Consider the following 13,595-nt stretch of genomic DNA (forward strand, 5'->3'; position numbering starts at 1 on the left):
TGAAATTCGAGAATAAACTGTGCAGCTTCGAGAATTTTATGGAAATGTTTTCCATGTCTTGAAGATTTCTATCCTTTTCAATTGTTTATACGAAATAAATATACACTTTTGTTTATGCTACTTTCAGTCTTTTATTTGCTTGACTACTTTCTCTTCCTTCTGGTTCTTCCTCGCATACTGTTTCCTTGACTAAAGTATCCATTTCATCAGCCAATTCCTCGTCGCTCTCATCGGAACTGTCGGAAAATACAATTGGTCCTATACTTTTAACAAACATGATTGTTTTGCCCAAACGGCGTGATTCGGCGCGTAAAAAAAGTTGCCGACAAAACCGATCGATTGTATTTTTGCCCTGATTTTCGGAGAGTCCAAATATGTAGGACCTGTTGAGAGATATAATAGATATGACAAATAATTAATGTTATAGAGTGAAGCGAAGACTTGCTGCGGACTACGTATGAGTAGGATGACTGGTTGGGGGCAAGGGTGATTAGGACTGTCTGTTACTTATACAGATATTACAATATTGTATGTACATATATATTGAAGGGAATAATGAATAAATAAGATTTCATTTGACAATTAAATAAATACTATTGCTTGCTCATTGGTATAGTCTTCACTGTACAGGTTATACATTATTGTCTTACAAATTCGCCACATCGTACGGTCCGCGTAATTGAAATTCATGCAATGCACCGCTACTGAAGATGATATTTTTCGATTTGCCTTTGGTGCAATAGTTCTGTGCCACCTTAATCATATCCTTGCGATTATTTGAGTCTGCTATAGCCGGTGCATACTTTAGCTCGAAGAACATGCCTCTTCGCACCGCAATCAGATAAGGCTTACGCTGGACAAGCAGCCGGGAGCCGGCAGTTGGATCAAAGGTAATGATATCACCATTAAAGGACGTGCAGCAGTGCTATAAGAAGTAAACACAGATTAAATATATATATATATATATATATAATAAAAAGTGATTTAAAACTAAATTTCCATTCAATACTGTATATGCTATTTAAACTTGATTTCTTTAACGGCGTCTAAGCCGCCGTTTTTATTAATCAGCTGTTTCATTAAATAGGGATGACAGTAGATTAGATTCAGTCTAAACTTAATTAACATATAATAACAATAACTTAAGCTTCTGTTTGTACTTCGAAATTCTGGCTGGTAAGTAGTTTAAAATAATTATTTGCATAAATTAACTATCGATTAAGCAATATGTAAACAAAGCTCATCGATACAAAATTGCATGTAAGCCGCGACATGTGGGTACGACAAAAAAGGAAAAAAAAAAGAACAATTGCTACAAGCAGCTTACCGTTAAGGCTGATTCCGTTTTGGGTTGTCCAGCGATTAGATTAAACTTGCGCAGATTCAACGAAACGCTCTGGAAATTGGACAATTTTGAAAAGTATACACACATAAGGTTTATTTCTTAGCTTACCATTGCGTGTGACACATTTGCATCCACATATAATATAGTTATTCTCTGCAATATCTTTAACTTGTTGGCAAACTCCTTGCGTATATTGTCTATGTTGTGTGGCTCGGGAAACATTTCGGAGCCACGTTTACCGGGCTCCTTTTTGCTGTGATCGAAGCTCTGGTCAATTGCTATCGTCTTGTAACCGAGTTCGACCGATTCATTGAGTATGTCACGCAATATCTTGTCATCTTTGTTGTATGGAATACAGAAATCGTAAAATCCATTTGTTTGTTCCATTTTTTGTTTAAGCAACAGCTGCAGCCGCAAAACGTGCCCACAGATAGAGTGGCTAACAATAATTATCGATATTTTTCTATATCGTAGAAGGAAACTATCTTAGTCTTGCCGCTAAATTCAAAATTGCGTGATTTCATATTCGAATAAAGCCCCTTTAGTTTGTTGAATAATTACAACAAATTGGCCTGAAAAAAATAACGCAAAGCACATTACGGACGGCGGGATGATATAGCTAAAAAAAAATCCATCGTTTTTTTTTTTTTTTTACCTTTTTATTTCACTCTATTTGAAATAAACTACATAATCGAAATTTACTGAACACTCATTCGTTAGGTTAAATTACTGCCTTTTACTTACTCTAAATGAAAAATGTAAATTCTTAAGTAAAATAATTTATAATTTTATCCACAACTCCCACCAACGGTTGACAAATGCGAAGATATTTAAAAACCCAATCAACCGCTCGCTTTTCATGAATAGAATGACAATTACTTAGAACTTATGATTTATATAGTTAAACTTAATAAGAACATGCCTTTTTACAATGGTTAAGAATTTTTATATATTCTTTTTCTTTATTTATTTATTTTTTTTATTGAGCATATTTACCCAAAGCTTCAACTTTATTGTAAGAAATTTGTATTTCAAATGCTGTTTAACCTATTAATTTCTAAAGCACTTTGCCAACCTGTAAATATGGTTTCAGATTTAAGTTATGAAATTGTGGAACATTTCAGATGTTTTATACTCACTTATTTCATTTTACTCTCACATTGAAGAGCCCACAGATCTGTGCTTGGCGAGAACAGGGTTCAATCTAGTTTGGCTTTGCTTCGATGTAGTTTCGGCTGCTTGGGCCTTTCGCGTATGAATGCTATAGAAAAGGAAGGAAATTAAAAATAACATTAAAAACGAAGCTTCGTGAGAAGGATAACAACTTTGACAATCCTAAAAATAAGCTACTACGTGACTATGCATATAATAGTATTATAGTAGAAAAGCCTTGACTGCTCGACTTAGTGTGGCAAATATATACGCCCACACTGGGCGTGGAACACCGCAAAAGCTCCTTAACCAAATCAGAGGCTTCTGATATCTATGCGATTCACACTTTACAGTTAGATCTCCACTTGTTTCTACACTCACACTTTGTGCCTTGTCAGCGCATCCTTGCGGGCAAAGGACTTTCCACAGATGTCGCAACAATGCTTATTGTCCGCATGCGAGGCCGCATGACGTGTTAAATTATCCTTGCGCTGAAACATCTGGTTGCAGCCTTCATATTGACAGGGGTAGACATAGACAGAGCCATGGGCAGTTCTGGCAGGGAAATATCGATTAGCGCCTCCACACTTTGCTTCAGAGATTTTCTCACCTGAAATGTCGTCGCAGCGATTCGACTGTTGTGAACATTTTCGTACAATTGTTGCAGCCCCAAGAAACAATGGGTGCATCTGGATCGTTCTCCTTGTGCGTGTTTAAATGTCGTTTCAACGCCGCCTTATACCAGAAGGCTTTGCCACAGCCGGGTTCGTTGCATTTGAAGCTCTTGTTTGCATCCATTTGAAAATTCTTTGCATTTATTTTAAGTTTCTCAGCAGCAAATGCCAAGTCCAGTTCCACGTAAAGAAAAATAAAACTAGTTAATGCTGCACGCTATTTGGAATCACTCAATAGCAGGCTTTGTTGATAGCTATATTCCCCACTCTGATTATTATTTCAAATTTTTTACAATTTATTGAGTAAACTCATTTGTTATTCTTTTTTTTTTTTGTCTTGACACAGTTGTGTTGATTGATTGAACACAAAAATGTTCAGTCGGAATTGGTTCACGAGCTTGAACCAGTGATTATTTAACAGAGGTGACTTTCTTTACGTATCGATAAATGATCGGAAAATACTAAAAATACCATGTATTAAAATATTTTCGTGAAACAACGATAATAGTAAAAATACTAATAAATGTATACTGAGAGGAATTCAAATTTAACGAAAGACTCGGCGATACAATTAGTTCAAGTTAAACACAATAGGAAAATTACAATAAAACATTATAATGTATGAATAACTCAGTGAATGGAACAATTACAATTATAGCTGAATGTCATTTAAGCTTAAGTACTTGATTAAGAACGTCTTGAATGAGAAACATTAAATGTTTTGGTTTTGTTTTTTATGATTTTGTATTTTTATATGCACAGCAATACATAGGAACAAGAGCGCGCATAATTTCCTACATTAGACGGTACAAATTCACTACGATTCCTATTCCGATATCAAGAAACATTATCAGCTAATGGTGGGTCGTCACTTTCCATTGTTGTTTGACTCGCAGCTGGAACAATGGAAGCGGAGTCATTGTTATTCTCTTGCCTACAATGGGCTTCAAATTGCTTAGCCTTGGCACGTCGTGATTTAATGAGTATGCCATGTCCAGGACAATCACAATCATCCGCATAGCATTTGTCTCGGCAGCAAATGCGGCACAGACGAAATTCACACTTGGAACCCAGTGGATTGGCGCACTGCTCGCAATATTCGAGATGTCGTTCGTGACGCAGCTGGCACTGTGCATCCGTTTTGATAGGGCGTCGCTGGCGACGTCTCAGCTTCTTCATGCGCTTCCTAGAGATTTCATTGCCAGCATTGTCAAAATATTGTCGTTTGATGCGATTCGGATCGACGGCTTCGCGTTGTTTTTCAGCTATTTTCTGGCGATGTGATTCAGGCGAGGCGCGAATATAGGGCTGGCACAACCAAGGCTGCAGCATGGGCAACTGCAAGCACGGAGAAGTGATCAGTAATTCCATCATTTTTGAGCGATACAAATAAATGATATCTTACCTCCTCTATTCCTCCCCCGCTCATATTCATTTCCATTTCTTCCGGTTCATATTTTGTCATACCCGTATGATATGGCTCATATTTCTCCTGCACCTTGGCCACAACGGCATGGAATTGAGCGAGCTGATTGCCCGTTGCCAGCTGTTCCCTCAACTGGGAATTGGAACGTATATTCATGCTGCAAGGGATCACGATATGAATCAAATCTATTAACAGTCTACATTTTTTATGCTTACATATGATGGAATAGCTTAAAGAGATGTCCGCGTATATAGGATGTGGGACAGGGATATTGGTCAACAAATTCTAAGTACTCCTTGGCCATTTGCCAGACAGGTGGTGCTATGCCCTTAAATATTGCAGGATTATGCAGATTGCCCTCAGCGCTCATTACTCCATCCACGCCCGTCTCGTCCAGACAGCGATGCACATCATCCAAGCCCAAGATATTGCCATTGGCAAACATGGGAATCTTAATATGCTCTCGCACATCCTTAATGTAGCTCCAGTCCGCAATGCCTGTCAGAGGTCCTTTCTGCTCACGAGTCCGTCCGTGGATGGTCAGCAACTGACAGCCGGCAGCCTCCAGCATTTTGGCATATTGAATTGTCTTCTCCCGATCCTCGAATCGTCGTATTTTACAAGTCACCGGTACAGAGAGTTTCTCATGCAGCGTTCGCACTGCAATTGAATTGAAATATAAATATTTCTAATACATGTATTCATAAAATATTTACCAATGTCTGTGAGCAGCTCCCATTCGTCCTGCAGAAAGGAGCCGTAGTGTCCACGCTTGGCAATTGCCTGTGGACAACCCAGATTGATGTCCACGGCATCGCAATGATCTTGTGCAGCTAAAGCAGCCTCCAATATTTGCTGTGGATCGTTACCGCAGAATTGTATAATCAATGGTCGATCCTCGGGACAGGTTTGCAGAGCATCCTTGCGATACTTCAGATCGGTGGCAAACAGATTCGCATGATACATGGGTGAATAGCAGAGCTGTGCCCCGTAACGCCGGCAGAGCATACGCCATGCCAATTCACTCTGATCCACCATTGGTGCAACCACATAGCGTGGTGAGCCCAACACTCGGTGATAGAAATCGTAGCCAGCCAGCTTGGGCTCACGGTTTTCGTTTACCATTTCCTCCTGCTGCGATTTCAATGCAAAGAGAAAAACATTTTGATTAGAAAATCAGACATATTTTAAAGGTATTTAAGATATTCTTAACACAATTTTGGCAGATGCATATATATATATGTATCTGGGTGAGATTGTAGACTCAAATTGATTATGTTTCTAAAAATTAAGTTTGTCTAATTAAATAAATTTGTTGAAGTATATCGATAAACGATAGCAATTACTCTGTGCACATCTCTTACACACGCATTTGGAGCGAATTTTCATATCGATCCTTTGAGCAATTATCACACATGTTGCTCACATACTTGTTATTGCCCGCGGCGAATTCATTTTTTACTGTTCTTTGACATATGAAGCGACGTAATTGACAAACTTTTGCACTGCTGCGCGCAATTGTGAGCAAGCCGCTGGGAGTTATTTTTTTCCAACTGCTACACCCAAGCTAATTAGCGGCACATTAGCTTTTTGCTAAAATATATAAAAATGGAAGAGAAAAAAAACCCTAGGTGCGGCCGTGCGGCAGCAGTTATACAAAGCGCCAAGCCAAATAAATTTACAAGGGCCACCAACTGTGGGCGGTTTTGACGAATTACTTTAAGTTCGCTCCAATTACGAGTGCATGTATGTGTAAGAATGTACATACCAACATACATATGCATGTATGTACGTCTCTCTGTGTGTGCGCGTGTGTAACAGTGCCCTGAACAGAGGCCGGCTTGTATTTTCACTTTCCACACGATGAATTCGCTTTCGAGCGAGCCGCGTGCAGAGCAGCGTTAACAAAATGCGCTTAAATTCAGTTACGAGGCAAATGCAACAATAACTAACAATGAAGCACTAATTGAGTTATGCTACGAGTTGCATGCACTTGCAAGTTGCAACGCGCTACGCAGCTTAACGAAATTTTCAATTCAGCCATCGATACCCATCAGCAGACACCGCGGCAAAGTTCGTTTAAGCCGCTTAAAGCAGTTACACAAAAATGCACTGTAGCAAATTTAAGGGTAATTAATTTTTTTATAGTAAATAAACATGAAATATACAAGTTTTACATTATAAAAAATCTAGGTTTTTTCAAAAGTTTGTAAGTCTGTACATTATGTTATATATGTATATATTTGTTATTTAAACTAAATCGCAATTTATCACAGCGTACAGAGAACTTGCATAACTGTAAATCTGTTTCGCCGCGCTACATGCACACACAACAACAAAAACTTTTTATATTGAAAGTTTACTGACCGGAATTGGCATTGCAATTTTATCAATGACAGCAGCAAGTTCTGCTCATCCTCTGCCGCAACTCTGCGCGTTAGAGCGGAGACTTTTCGTTCAATAAGCACAAATGGAACGTGTGGTGAGCAGCGAAGCAAGCGAGCAAACAAATGAACAGAACCTTTAGTTCCTGAACAACTACTAATATGCTTTGTTCAAATTGTAACGAACCTGTTGTGAACACAGCGACTCAACTCTAATGCGTGTCAAAGCTTGTTCGTCTTTTGCAACTTCTAGAAATTTTCGCAAGTTGAAAAGTTTTTGCTTTTTTCTACTTTTATTTATTTTTCGCTGACAATGCAAGGCATTTGCGTGTAATTAAAGTTCTTAAATGTAGCAAAAAGTTTTCGCTTTCGGCCGGAAATGTAAATTGCATAAGTATGGCGAAAAGGCGGCGCTGGGCGTGCCGTGGTAGCCATGAAATGTTGGCTGTGTCATAATTATGCCAAAATTGAGAAACTTCCCAGAGGCAACGAAACATTAGCCTAAATTGTTTCTGTGTTGCAAAATGGGCATTTCCTAATTAAAAATTTTCCAATAAAGCAAGCTAAGAGGGAAATAATGGAAAGAAGGGGAAAGTAAACTTATTAATTATAATATAAAAATAATTGAAAGTGTTAATACATAATGAATAACCAATAAATAAAACCTCATTTACATTTTTTGGATATCTTTACTGGTTTAGCGGGAATACGGTTTCAAAGTTGTACTATGCTGCTGCACGAAATAAGGTGTGAGCCACTGTACAAAGCGCCAAGCCAAATAAATTTACAAGGGCCACCAACTGTGGGCGGTTTTGACGAATTACTTTAAGTTCGCTCCAATTACGAGTGCATGTATGTGTAAGAATGTACATACATACCTACATACATATGCATGTATGTACGTCTCTCTGTGTGTGCGCGTGTGTAACAGTGCCCTGAACAGAGGCCGGCTTGTATTTTCACTTTCCACACGATGAATTCGCTTTCGAGCGAGCCGCGTGCAGAGCAGCGTTAACAAAATGCGCTTAAATTCAGTTACGAGGCAAATGCAACAATAACTAACAATGAAGCACTAATTGAGTTATGCTACGAGTTGCATGCACTTGCAAGTTGCAACGCGCTACGCAGCTTAACGAAATTTTCAATTCAGCCATCGATACCCATCAGCAGACACCGCGGCAAAGTTCGTTTAAGCCGCTTAAAGTAGTTACACAAAAATGCACTGTAGCAAATTTAAGGGTAATTAATTTTTTTATAGTAAATAAACATGAAATATACAAGTTTTACATTATCAAAAATCTAGGTTTTTTCAAAAGTTTGTAAGTTTGTACATTATATTATATATGTATGTATATATTTGTTATTTAAACTAAATCGCAATTTATCACAGCGTACAGAGAACTTGCATAACTGTAAATCTGTTTCGCCGCGCTACATGCACACACAACAACAAAAACTTTTTATATTGAAAGTTTACTGACCGGAATTGGCATTGCAATTTTATCAATGGCAGCAGCAAGTTCTGCTCATCCTCTGCCGCAGCTCTGCGCGTTAGAGCGGAGACTTTTCGTTCAATAATCACAAATGGAACGTGTGGTGAGCAGCGAAGCAAGCGAGCAAACAAATGAACAGAACCTTTAGTTCCTGAACAACTACTAATATGCTTTGTTCAAATTGTAACGAACCTGTTGTGAACACAGCGACTCAACTCTAATGCGTGTCAAGCTTGTTCGTCTTTTGCAACTTCTAGAAATTTTCGCAAGTTGAAAAGTTTTTGCTTTTTTCTACTTTTATTTATTTTTCGCTGACAATGCAAGGCATTTGCGTGTAATTAAAGTTCTTAAATGTAGCAAAAAGTTTTCGCTTTCGGCCGGAAATGTAAATTGCATAAGTATGGCGAAAAGGCGGCGCTGGGCGTGCCGTGGTAGCCATGACAGATGTTGGCTGTGTCATAATTATGCCAAAATTACGAGAAACTTGCCCAGAGGCAACGACAACATTTAGCCTAAGGGGGCGGCGGCATTGTTGTCTGTCTGTGCTGCACAAATGGGCATTTCGCAATTAAAAACTTTTCCAAAAAGCCAGACGCTACAGAGGGAAATATGGATGGAGAGAGAAGGAGAGAGAGGAGTACAACTGCAACAAGAGGAAACTTGTAAAACATTGTTTTCAAAGGAGCAATCGTAGGCTGAAATGATTCAAAACTTTTTCATGAATGCTCTCTCGCTGGCTTGAAAAAGGAGACTATATGAATATAATCAATATAAAAATGTAATGTATAAAAGTTGAAATCTAAAAAGTATAGAGAAGAGAGGCAAGAAGAGAGGCCTTATAGCTTTAAATTTAAAATGTAAAAAAAGAAATCAAAATTTCATATATTATTTTAAACTAAAGTAAAACACCTAACCACAATTTTCCATAGTCTAGAAGGGAAAACATTTAGTTTATTTTGTAGATTTGTTTTACCTTTGTTTCAACTCTTCTTAACCTCTCTTCTCAACTTCTCACAAAGAACTCTTGAAGCACAACATAACCTCACTCCTATATAGAGTATCTGCAGCAATGTAATTGCAATTTAACCGCAAAAAGTAACCAAAACAAAAACCCGTAATGCACTTTACTTGAGTAATTAGAAGACCGCAGATGAAGCCAGCGAAGAGCCAAGTTTATTTATTATAGTCAAAGTTTTTTAAGTCGATTCCTTTCGATTTCCGACGCCTCAAACATGAAAACTCAAATCGAGAGCAGACAGCAGCATCGAGATAATTAATAATTTCCGCACTAATTAAGACGAAAATCAATATCAAATATATATCTAAAGAGAATATACATATATGCTTGTATTTGTAGCTACATTCAGAGAGCGTGCCTGGCTTTCACTCGATAACAAATGGACAAGCCACATACAAACACACACACACACACACACACACACTGTGTTCGGGCAGTCAACCATGGACCATTGGATGCTTTATCATGACCATATAGCCACGCCCACTTCAGCTCCCCTATACAATTCGTTGCAACTGCTGTTGCTTTTGTACAGCTATTCCCAGACTGCACAAAAAAACAAAAACTCCCCTTTACACCCGCCGCAAATCATATTCATACTCCACTTACGAGGTGCAGAAGAGTATATTGGATTATGAATATATTTTTGTATGAATATATTTATATTTTTGGGGCAGTATATAAACTGGACTTGAGCTTTAACTATATTACAGAAATCTTTGAGATTATATTTCCTAATCGTGATCTCTTTTGAAAAGGAAAAACTCAAAACTGATTCCTCTTAGAAATCGAGGCGTATTCTTCAGTCAGTTACTACCCATTTATATACATACATATATATTTTTAATTTATTATGGCACGCGTTCACTCTGCAATTTTAAAAATGGTCTCAACTCGCTAATCACAGCGGGCCACAGCATTGTTTATTCAATGCTCACCTTTCGCTCATCTCATTCTTCCAGTATTTCATTTTTCCATAAAGTATGTAAAGGAAAAAGCAAAGGCGAATTGGAAAAGCAAACAGCGTTGGGCAAGTGCTGAATCAATTTTTTTCAATCATCATAAAATGTAGGAAAAAAAATACAGTGTTGGCTGTCGTAAATGAAAACAGTGTTGCTCAAGGCTTATGAGTGTCCTGTGCGCTGCTTAAACAAAGCTTCGATAATTCCCTAATTTACAGCTGCAGTGGGACATAAGCAACAAAGTATGGACAGACTTAAAAGTAAACTGAAATGAGATAGAAGAGAAAAACTTTTAAGCACGACTAACATATATCCTGTAAGCTTACAGTCAGACTCAAGATAGTTGAGGTCAAAAATATATAAAGCTTATTAAGTTTAAAGTACAATAGAGTACTTTGACTACTTTGAAAAAAAAAAAAAAACTCGTTTAACCATAAGATACCCTAGCAATATTTACAAATATGCTAAACTGAAGCTTTCTTTAATAATATACAAAAGGAAACAATGAATTGTAGAGCTGCTCTGCAAAGTTCTGCAAGAGTCTATTTTGAAACAGAGTATGCTCGACTGCTTGGTACCCTGGAAGAACGTTAAGGGTATATAAACTTCAACAAAGTCGCTCAGTCACAAAATACCCTGAGGTATCTTGAGGTATTTAATACATGGTAGAAATCTTTTAGGGTATGTTAGGCTGTCAGATACTCTCAACTTGCATGAAAGTCTATATTTTTCTTTCGCATAGATCAACTACAGGTATATTGTTCATACATAGAGCACAAAGCGTCCATTCATGAGTTGATTGTACTGCTAAATGCCCTCGAAATATATAGAAAATGCTGAAAAATAAATCCTTTCTGGAAACTTTCTCGACTATCGATTAACTATCGTTGTAATCAGTATAGTCTCGTTTCAGGAATATATATTACAGGGTATTCGCATTACTTTAACCGCTTTCAACCAAAGGCTTGACTGTCGCTGCTGCCACGCCCAGTACGCCTTAAACGTAGCCCACTCGAAAGCCAAATAAAAATTATAGCAAATGCGCAGCAAAAAATGGTGAATTAACTGAATTGCAATCAACGAGGCGTTAAATCCTTTGAAGGCGCTGTGTATATGTATATGTATGTGTGTACATATACACAAATATACAGTTGACATTTCAACTGCTGTCGTGGGGAGTCCCCCAACACTAAACACTGAGCAAAGGACCCCTGAAATTGCTTCAAAGATTGCCCGCAATTTGGCTGCTGTTTTATTGTCGTTCGTTCGCTGGCGTCTGTTTATCTTGCTCGCAGACTGAGCCAAAAGATGACGCCAAAATATGACCTCATTTCGGGCAGTAAACACACATACACACACACACACACACGTACACAATGGTCGCGCCCATTGAGAGCTCAGGCAAATATTACGCATACGCCATGTGGCACGGGTTGAGCAAGTTGTTCTTACACCACAGAAGCTCGAAAGCAATAACGAAATGCAGCGAGCGTGTGGTAAATGAAAAACTTTTACTAGTTTTGTGTTTTTGTTTTCCATTTTGTTGCTTTTGCATTTTTCTGGGTTTTTTTTTTTTTTTTTTTTGTTCAGCCAATGACATTTCAAGTGTTTTCTTTGAAGTGGGCGTGTGAGCGGCCCTCTTTGCGTGCTACCACAGAGCCAAAAGCAATGGCCAAGCATGGCCGAGCACCGAGTCAGGCCACATAGAAGCAGAAAATGTCCATTATTTCATTCCATTGTGCTGCAGGTGGAAATTGCGATTAACCTATTAAAAAAAGGGGCAACAGCTCACAAAGTGAATTAACTTGTCGTCGGTCTAACGATACCTGCTGGAATTTCCAATTTCCCATTTCCATTTCCATTACTTACAGTTAGTTGATTTTCATTGCCTGCCATTGTATGGGAATTAGTTGAGCCCTATCTAGGCTCTATGCGCATTCATTTATTATTTATATTAATTGAAATTCGGGTTCAAGAACTTACATTTTTAATATGGCTTTTATTTGTATATATGTATTGCTTTGCTTCATTTTGTTATTGATGGAGGACGATTAGATCGACGTTTATTTTTATTTTTTTTTTTGTCGTAGCATCACAATGCCAACTAACTTTTGATAGTTTACGTGGTTCATCGATATTTATCGATTTTTCACCAGCTGAAATTAAGCCCAGCGTTGCATAGGAAGACTTCCATATATCTTATATCTCATAAGTTTTGTCGACCCAGATAAAAAATTTTTTCTATAAGTTATATTTAAGGCAGTTCCCAAAGCATGTTTCTCCAACTGAATGCTATCGATATCTGAACCAAACCAAGCGTAGCATAGGTAGATTTCTATATATCTTATATCTCATAAGTTTCTCAAAGTGAATATAACTAGGACATATATTTATTTCAATTCCTTAAGCATGTTTCCCCAACTCAATGTTATCGATATCTGAATCAAACCAAACTGAAGCCAAACCAAGCGTAGCATAGGTAGATTTCTATATATCTTATATCTCATAAGTTTCTCAAAGTGAATATAACTAGGACATATATTTATTTCAATTCCTTAAGCATGTTTCCCCAACTCAATGTTATCGATATCTGAATTAAACCAAACTGAAGCCAAACCAAGCGTAGCCTAGGTAGATTTCTATATATATTACATCAATAAGATTGTCGAATAGAAGACTACTAGGGTATATATTTATGGCAGTTCCTAAAGCAACTCAATGTTATCGATATCTGAATCAAACCAAACTGAAGCCAAACCAAGCGTAGCTTAGGTAGATTTCTTATATCTTATATCTCATAAGTTTCTCAAAGTGAATATTACTAGGGTATATATGTATTTATGGCAATTCCTTAAGCATGTTTCCCCAACTAAATGTTATCGATATCTTAAAAAGCAGCTACAATAGAGCTATCGGAAGTAGCATCACTCTCGCTTGGTCAACAATTGAGTTAAAGCTAGCCACAAAAGGCCATCTCAATTGGCTCTCACACTCTTAAGCACTTAATAATCTGACCACAATTGAAATAAAAGACAGTTTCGAGATGCTGGGGTTAACTGTGGAGGCTGTGTCAGCTGCAGCAGCAGCAGCAGTTGCTGCAGTAGTTTCTCTCAATGCGGTTGCAATTGTCAGCAGTTGACT

At 37.9% G+C, this 13,595-nt stretch overlaps 3 protein-coding genes across 4 annotated transcripts in view; all 3 read right to left on the bottom strand.

Moving 5' to 3' along the window:
- Nucleotides 1–104: 104 nt before the first annotated feature.
- Rpp30 (ribonuclease P protein subunit Rpp30) lies at nucleotides 105–1,867 on the bottom strand. The gene is made up of 4 exons (XM_030386351.2): nucleotides 1,454–1,867; nucleotides 1,328–1,396; nucleotides 651–925; nucleotides 105–383 (listed from the first exon to the last, which is right to left on the bottom strand). Exons 1-4 carry the CDS (start codon nucleotides 1,730–1,732, stop codon nucleotides 113–115), a joined length of 894 nt encoding a protein of 297 aa, XP_030242211.1. The 5' UTR covers nucleotides 1,733–1,867; the 3' UTR covers nucleotides 105–112.
- Nucleotides 1,868–2,354: 487 nt separating this feature from the next.
- On the bottom strand, nucleotides 2,355–3,573 carry LOC115563420 (P43 5S RNA-binding protein). Of its 2 annotated transcripts, XM_089257062.1 has the most exons (4): nucleotides 3,108–3,573; nucleotides 2,879–3,052; nucleotides 2,485–2,606; nucleotides 2,355–2,420 (listed from the first exon to the last, which is right to left on the bottom strand). In XM_089257062.1, the coding sequence occupies exons 1-3, from the start codon at nucleotides 3,293–3,295 to the stop codon at nucleotides 2,501–2,503; spliced, it is 468 nt and encodes a 155-aa protein (XP_089113188.1). In that variant the 5' UTR covers nucleotides 3,296–3,573; the 3' UTR covers nucleotides 2,355–2,420; nucleotides 2,485–2,500. The 2 variants fall into 2 exon arrangements, with proteins under 2 accessions (XP_089113188.1, XP_030242212.1); XM_030386352.2 differs by having other exon boundaries at nucleotides 2,355–2,606; nucleotides 3,108–3,570.
- A 325-nt stretch (nucleotides 3,574–3,898) lies between these two features.
- The window catches only part of Dus1 (Dihydrouridine synthase 1), a 31,397-nt gene continuing 21,700 nt past the window's right edge, over nucleotides 3,899–13,595 (bottom strand). Inside the window, exons 2-5 of the mRNA XM_030386349.2 lie at nucleotides 5,314–5,731; nucleotides 4,813–5,257; nucleotides 4,577–4,754; nucleotides 3,899–4,509 (exon numbers count right to left, since the gene is read on the bottom strand). Coding sequence (XP_030242209.1) covers nucleotides 4,009–4,509; nucleotides 4,577–4,754; nucleotides 4,813–5,257; nucleotides 5,314–5,722 — 1,533 coding nt within the window. The 5' untranslated portion in view covers nucleotides 5,723–5,731 and the 3' untranslated portion in view covers nucleotides 3,899–4,008. The remainder of the gene's footprint in view (nucleotides 4,510–4,576; nucleotides 4,755–4,812; nucleotides 5,258–5,313; nucleotides 5,732–13,595) is intronic.

Source organism: Drosophila navojoa, chromosome 3, assembly GCF_054131105.1.
Source record: "Drosophila navojoa isolate 15081-1374.11 chromosome 3, UAZ_NAV_1.0, whole genome shotgun sequence".
Lineage (NCBI taxonomy): Eukaryota > Metazoa > Arthropoda > Insecta > Diptera > Drosophilidae > Drosophila > Drosophila navojoa.

Coding starts and splice junctions, on each gene's coding strand:
- Rpp30 (XM_030386351.2), bottom strand. CDS start 1,732: ATGGAACAAACAAATGGATTTTACGATTTCTGTATTCCATACAACAAA. Junction 926..1,327: donor AAACGGAATCAGCCTTAACG/GTAAGCTGCTTG, acceptor TACTTCTTATAG/CACTGCTGCACGTCCTTTAA. Junction 384..650: donor CCGTACGATGTGGCGAATTT/GTAAGACAATAA, acceptor ATCTCTCAACAG/GTCCTACATATTTGGACTCT.
- LOC115563420 (XM_089257062.1), bottom strand. CDS start 3,295: ATGGATGCAAACAAGAGCTTCAAATGCAACGAACCCGGCTGTGGCAAA. Junction 3,053..3,107: donor TCGCTGCGACGACATTTCAG/GTGAGAAAATCT, acceptor TTTCCCTGCCAG/AACTGCCCATGGCTCTGTCT. Junction 2,607..2,878: donor GCGCTGACAAGGCACAAAGT/GTGAGTGTAGAA, acceptor CCTTTTCTATAG/CATTCATACGCGAAAGGCCC.